This window comes from Scleropages formosus, chromosome 12 (assembly GCF_900964775.1).
Source record: "Scleropages formosus chromosome 12, fSclFor1.1, whole genome shotgun sequence".
NCBI classification, from domain to species: domain Eukaryota; kingdom Metazoa; phylum Chordata; class Actinopteri; order Osteoglossiformes; family Osteoglossidae; genus Scleropages; species Scleropages formosus.
This window is the reverse complement of record NC_041817.1, coordinates 15,054,299-15,061,065: the sequence shown is the minus strand read 5'-3', so window position 1 is coordinate 15,061,065 and position 6,767 is coordinate 15,054,299. Positions and strand designations below refer to the sequence as shown.

The 6,767-nt window shown below is 49.0% G+C and overlaps 1 protein-coding gene across 3 annotated transcripts in view; it reads left to right on the top strand.

Moving 5' to 3' along the window:
• The first annotated feature begins 121 nt into the window (after positions 1–121).
• The window catches only part of rasa3 (RAS p21 protein activator 3), a 51,940-nt gene continuing 45,294 nt past the window's right edge, over positions 122–6,767 (top strand). For 2 of the 3 annotated variants that reach the window (XM_018758670.2, XM_018758660.2), the window contains exon 1: positions 4,278–4,479. In XM_018758670.2, the coding sequence (XP_018614186.1) occupies positions 4,425–4,479 (55 nt within the window). In that variant the 5' untranslated portion in view covers positions 4,278–4,424. Of the gene's footprint in view, positions 141–4,277; positions 4,480–6,767 lie in introns of those variants that run through there. The other variant, XM_018758680.2, reaches the window with a different exon arrangement.

Here is a 6,767-nt window from a genome sequence, read left to right as displayed (position 1 = left end):
TACTACAGATAGAGAAAGGGGACTTTTAAAGTGACAGTGTATCTCTGCGAAACAGCTGTCTTTGTCCAGCGTTTCATCAATTCTTTAAAATCCTTCATATGCTCCGGTTTCCTCTCACAGTCCAAGGAAGTACAGTTCAGGTAGGACACTCTAAATTACCTATGTCATGGTGTGTGGTTTTATGATGTATGACTAAATTCAATTGGGTGTCTGGCAACCGTGATGGACTGGCGTCACGTCCTTTCCGCCCCTGCTGCTAACCATTCTGGCATAGGCTCCGGACCCCCGCGACCCTGACCAGATCGACAAAGGATTAATGAAATTGAGTGAGTGAGTGAGTGAGTGAGAGAGACAGAAAATCCTTCTAGCTGAGCTTGCATTTTTCTGCACTGATGTTAGTTTGTCTAAATTGACTTGTTGAAGTTCTTACTTCCTCTAAGTTTTTATTTCAGCGTTAATTTTTTTACTGCAAGGTTTTGGCAAATACATCCAACGTTTCAAACTTTAAATTAATTTTGAAATATTGTTGTCATTAGCTGGAACTTTAACAATGATCCACAATTATGGACTTTACGGTACGCTACTTTTGATTCTGTATCTTATAAACAATCAGAAACACACACACACACACACACACACATTTTCAGAACCGCTTGTCCCTTACAGGGTCACGGGGAACCGGAGCCTACCCGGCAACACAGGGCGTAAGGCCGGAGGGGGAGGGGACACACCCAGGACGGGACGCCAGTCCGTCGCAAGGCACCCCAAGTGGGACTTGAACCCCAGACCCACCGGAGAGCAGGACTGCAGTCCAACCCACTGCGCCACCGCACCCCTCAACCAATCAGAAACAATTTTGTATTAATTATATTTGCACTCATTATAGATATCGTGTTAATTATTTATATTTATTCACTTAGCAGACGCTTTTCTCCAAAGCGACTTACAATGGATACTATGTAGTCATCAGTTATCAGCCCACACACCTTATTCACCATGGTGACTTACACTGCTAGATACACTACTTACAAAAGGCTACTCATCCATGCATCAGTGAAACACTCCCTCTGTGAGACTCGCACACTATGGGGGAACCTGAACAGCATGTTTTTGAATTGTGGGAGGAAACCAGAGCACCTGGAGGAAACCCCCGCACACACGAGGAGAACATGCAAACCCCACACAGACTAAGTGGGGATCGAACCCACATTCTCTCGCACCACCTCAGCGCTATGAGATAGCAGCACTACTCGCTGTGCCACCTAAAATCTGCAAGGCAGTCAAAGGGCTATCATTCTGACACTTACACAAGCTGATCAGTTGCTACACCCAGAAAAAAAAATCTTGACCACCTGCCTTTGCCACTTTCCAAGAGGTCCAAAATCTAAATTCTGTCAGATCTCGGCCTTGATTTAGTAGCCTGAGCTCTCTGTCCCTCTGAGCTGCTGTATGCCTTCCACCATACAAGAAGAGTCTCAAAACTTGTTTTTATTGGTCTAATTTCCATCCAAGGCTCTTCTCAGTTTTGTACCGTAGTCCTTCACCACTTGTTACTTTTTATCCACCTATTCATTATTTCCTATTTGTATCTCAGCACTTATATAGTAGGTAGTGGTATCACATAAATAAGCAGTGATTTAAAAAATCATGTGTGTTTAAGTAATTCCTCTGTTTGTTGTGGGTACTCTGAGTTGTATGTGGCGCCGGAGAAAATCTTCTGCCAAATGTAAATGTTTTAGGCCTTTCGGAGGAGTTTCCTTCACCAAAGTCACACGTACACACACACACACACACACACACACACACACACACAGCAGGGTCACAGCGAACTGGAGCATAACTCAGCAACACAGGGCTCAAGGCTGGAGGGGGAGGGGACACACCCAGGACAGGATGCCAGTCCGTCGTAAGGTACCCCAAGCAGGACTCGAACCCCTGACCCACCAGAGAGCAGGCCCTGGCCAATCCCACTGCACCACCACGTCCCCCCCTGCCTCACATGTACAGTATATCGCTATTATGGCCAGCAGATGTCAGTGCATTGCTGCTCACCCTCGCGTCCCTTCTGTCTTTGCTTATACAATACAGTTCAGCACAGGAAAAAACAATTTTGAGTCTTCAACACAGAGACCTTGATTCATTCATATTCCTTCACATTTTGAGATTATTGAGCATACAGGTTACAATCCATGACTGAAGTAATGCTGTTGACAAGGAAGCAAAAACCTTCTGAATAAGCAAAGTAAGGAGTGTTATTCGATTCCTGCACATTTGTGAATGATGTGCAGAAGTTGTGAGACAAGAATGAGATTCACAGCGCAAGTACAAATTGCTAAGTGGGTGATGTGAACAAATTTCCGCCGGGTATCTGAGAGATCAGCGATTTTGGTGTGTCACAAAGGAGCTCTTCTTTCTAACCAACTGTGAGGAGGACAGAAGGCAAAGGGGTGTAAACAGATGGTGGCATGGCTATGATTTCCTTAGCAGCCAAGTTCAAGTCCATCTTTATATAATGCAAGAAAAGCATATATCCATGCTTCTCAAGTTGTTTGCAGCGGTATGCAGTGATTAACATTATTAGGAAATCATGGAAGGACAACCTATTATACCTAACTCTTACCCATGAAGAATCATGGGACTCATAAAAGCTTAGTGACTACAGTAACTGATGGAGTAAAAGTGTGCATGCCATGTGTATATGTTTTTTTTTTTTTTGAGAGGTTTCACTGTTATAACAGCTCTGATCCTGATCAGCCACTAGAAACTGGACTGGAATATTCCACACCACGCATATCAGTAATCAGCATTTCCTAAATATCTCATTGGTGTTTAATGCAACCCATCCTCCCTAGTGTGATGTCCAGTATACAGGCACCCATAAGCATTTTCCTCCGCTACTCATCCGAGTGTGAACACGAAGCCGCTGCTCGATTTTATTCAGAAGACAAGTGAATGGGTTCCACAATCTACCCTTAACTCTCGTGAACATTCATCTGCATCTCTCCTCTCTCAGTCTCTTCCAGTCCCCGTTCTTTCATGTGCCAACAACTCCGAGCTCGGAAAAATTCGGTGCAAGTCATCAGAAGCGCTGTGCCGCGCTGCAGGCCTACGGACGGGCTCGCGCGAGGAGGGCGCGCTCTCGCGCTGCCTCTACGGGCCGGACGCTGTGGATGTGTGCAGCCTTACGGGGGGCTGTTACTCGCAGCGCGGGCTCGCGCGCACGGCGCAGGCTCGCGGTTTACCGCAGCAGCAGGGCGTAGTCATCCTTTTCAACTCAGATTAAGAAGCAGAAACATAGTCATAGGAAGAAAACAACCAAGTGTGACTTCAATGATCTGATTCGTTAAAACACTGAGCCCAAAAAGAAATGTTCTCGTCCATTATTACGTTGTCTGGCACTGGGATACACGAATGCTGCGTTTTAGAGAGGTGAAAACGGACGCGCCGGAGAGGTGTGTCCTGCTGATGCGCAGGCTGAGCTACTATAATTACATTTGGTGCTACTGCTATTTTAAAGAAGTCCAGTGCTAATCTGTCGGCCTTGATTCGAAGGGAACCATCCTCAAGTGACCGCGAAGTACACCCTGACGTTGTCAGTTCCAGAAGAGCGGCAGCGTGTCCCAGCCAGGGTCACGGCGCAATGCACAACAAAGCAGTTCACAAGCCAAAGTAAATAACAGGTTAAAAACAGTGCCGGCGTTGAAGAGAAAAACTGGTGAAAACATTCGAAATCCTGATCACTGTGTATCGATGCGAAGAGGCGCTACTTATTATATTATAAGGGGCTAAATAAAACGTTAACACGGCACTGCCATCTTCTTCCTCTGGTCAGACGCGACACTAAGTTGTCTTTCTCAACTTTTCCTCGCCCGAGACGCGCACTCGACCGGGATTGGTTAAAATGCGTAGCTACAACTGTGTCAGCCAATCAAACACCGATCTGAACTGTGTGCAGCTCATCAGTGAGCCTCACTGACGGATGACATCAGTCAAAAGTCGAGAGGGCAGATTTATGTCCCACCCACAGTGCGCCGAATGTTGGTCTCAGCCCTGCCCACGCAGGGAATATTTCGTCTCAATCCCGCCCACCGGGTTCGCGTTTAGTCCCAGTCCAGGCCGCCTGGCGAAAGTCGCACTCCTGGCAAATATTAGCGTCGGCCCCGCCCACGTGGCGAATACCGCGTGCTCGCCCCACCCCCAAATTGCAGCCCCGCCTTCTTGGCGATTGCGCGTTTCAGCCCCGCCCACCTGGCGAATGCTAGGCGGTTTGAGCGCTCGTTCCTGGCCGCGGGTTCAGAGCGCGCTGGTCGGGCGCATTGACTCTCCGCCCTGGTGTAGAATTGCGTTGGTGAAGAGAGCGAGCCGCGCGGAAGAACCTCTCCGTCCAGCAGTAAAAAGAGAAGATTCGGGGGGGGCTAGCGAGCATGGCGGTCGAGGAAGAAGGTCTGCGAGTGTTTCAGAGCGTCAAAATAAAAATCGGTGAGTGTGAGGCGAAGGAAGTGTTCCATTATTGGCTTTACATTACACAGAGGCAGCATCTTTAAAGGGAGTACTCTGCAGGATTGTTGAAAATCGGATCACATACAGCAGGCTGATGCACAGCGCTGCGCTGGATTCCTCCTGGCTGAGGCAGTGGTCCACGTCCGTGGGATTATAACTGAATATTGTTATTGGCGTGATCGTGCCATACGGTGGTGTATGTAAATAACCTTCGGGTTTGTGTCAGATGAGATGAAAGGATAATGAAAGAATCCGTGTGCTGGTGCATTGTGGAAACGAGCTGCGGTATGCGACGCTCCTGTGTCGCTGGGGGTAGATGCCAAGCGTGGGGAAGTGGCTCTTCTCGTGGACACAGCTGCTCGATCGGATGCCATGGCTGTGTGGACTTTCTCCGAGCCCAGCCGCACTGATCTGATCGTCCGACCTAACGGTATCCAGCTCGTGCTCAGGAGTCAGCGCTTCCGAGTTGAGGATCTTGATTTATTTTTTTAACGGAGGGGGAGACCAAATCAAATCTGTCCTCGCCGACGTCATGACTCCGATCGCCGGCCTCAGCGCTGCGCTGTTCATGTTCTTTTGCATTTATCAATGTAATTGCTGCGTTGAGCCGGCGCGAATCGCGCTGGTGGGCGCGTGCCGCCTTCGCTCGTGTCGCTGGAGTGCGGTGATTCCTATTCCTTCGCACGCGTTCATATTTTGGCGCATCCGTCGGTGCCCCGCTTGCAAGGTGTCTGATTTCAGCGGTGATTCATATGCGTTTCGCTATGAAGCAGCAGCAGGAGCGCGTCGGTTCCCGCGTCTGCTGTGAGCTCGTCGGAGTGGAGTTGTTGCGCCGATCATTGAAAGCAGCACCCAGTTCGCGGCGCTGCGTGGGGTTTTCTTCTGGTTTCTACTCAGCCTGCGGTTTCTGGGTGCTCCGACTCGTGTTTTCGCTCGAATCATGAATGAGAGTGGAGAAAACAGAGCCGCCATGGGGGCCATTGCCATCCATGCCTGCACTTATCGAACGACATTCCGGATGCCCAGATACCGGCGGCGGCACGCGCTCCTCCTGCCATCATCAGATAAACGCGGGGCCCGAAATGCAGCGCTACCCGCCACGGTGCGAACCAGGTGTCTCGCCTCGTGCGCGGCCACATCTGCCGCATCTGCACAGCAGTTCACGCGTGTCGACAGTCGGTCCCACAGCATCATCACCGCACTGACTCTCCCGGATCTGCGCTTCTCAAACACTCTGCCCACAATCTCACTCTCGGCATGTGTAATCTCCCCAATTACATAATCTGGATTATTATGATTGTTTTGTATTCTCGTGTACCAAACTAGGCATTCATGGCGTGTGTGCGTGCGCCTGTGTGTACACACCTGGCCTGTCAGTGCTGCAGTGGTCACTTGCAGAGATGGCAGAGAGATACAGTGGGTAGATGCAAACTAAGTGAACATAAAAAAAAGTGTGAAGAGGCACCAACCGGGATGACTGAAGAACGGAGGAATAGAAGCTGCAGCGCGGAGGTGTGTATGAACACCTGGGGATGAAGGGGTGAGAGTCGGGAGACCCCCTCGTTCAATGCGGTGCGGTGCGCTGAGGGAGTCGTAAAGTAACCGGTTGGTGTTTTGGTGCGAACTGGACTCAACAGATGGGAGAGAAAGAAGAGTGACTGCTCACGGGTGAGCTGAGTGGATAAAGATGTGGGGAGGTGTTTTTGATGAAGTTATGGAGCGTAGGTTACTTTTACACATCTGGCAAGGAAATTAATTTTATTGCTATGGTCCGCACCAGAAGCTCCCTCTACAAATCCGGTTGACCCGAGATTTAGAGTTTCTTCCTGTAGAAAAGTCAACGTTCAAACTGCATCATAATTTATATGAGTTCTGGCATTGTGTTCACCCTTTTGGAACTTGTTCACGCTGTGCAACAGCCCAGCTAGATGTTGTAACCTGTTGCCCTTGCCTTGTACTCTGCACGTATTTGTAATTTCATGATGTACTCTCTCTGTCCCTGTGTTGCTGTGAAGCGGTCCTGTTCCGTCGTTGATTAGTAGGAATTAAAAGGAAAAAGATGCGGAGAGACGGTGGACGATTTGAAAGGAGTGGAAACGAGGATCTCGTATCCAGTGACGTGATTTTGAAAGATGCCTGTGTACCCTCAGTCACTCTCGGTCTTTCGCTCTGTCTCTGTTTGCCTTTCTCTTCTCCTTTTTGCCTTCTTAACCTTCCACAGCTGTTGGATGTTCCTGACATAGGTTTCTGTAGGTGCCAGTATTCTA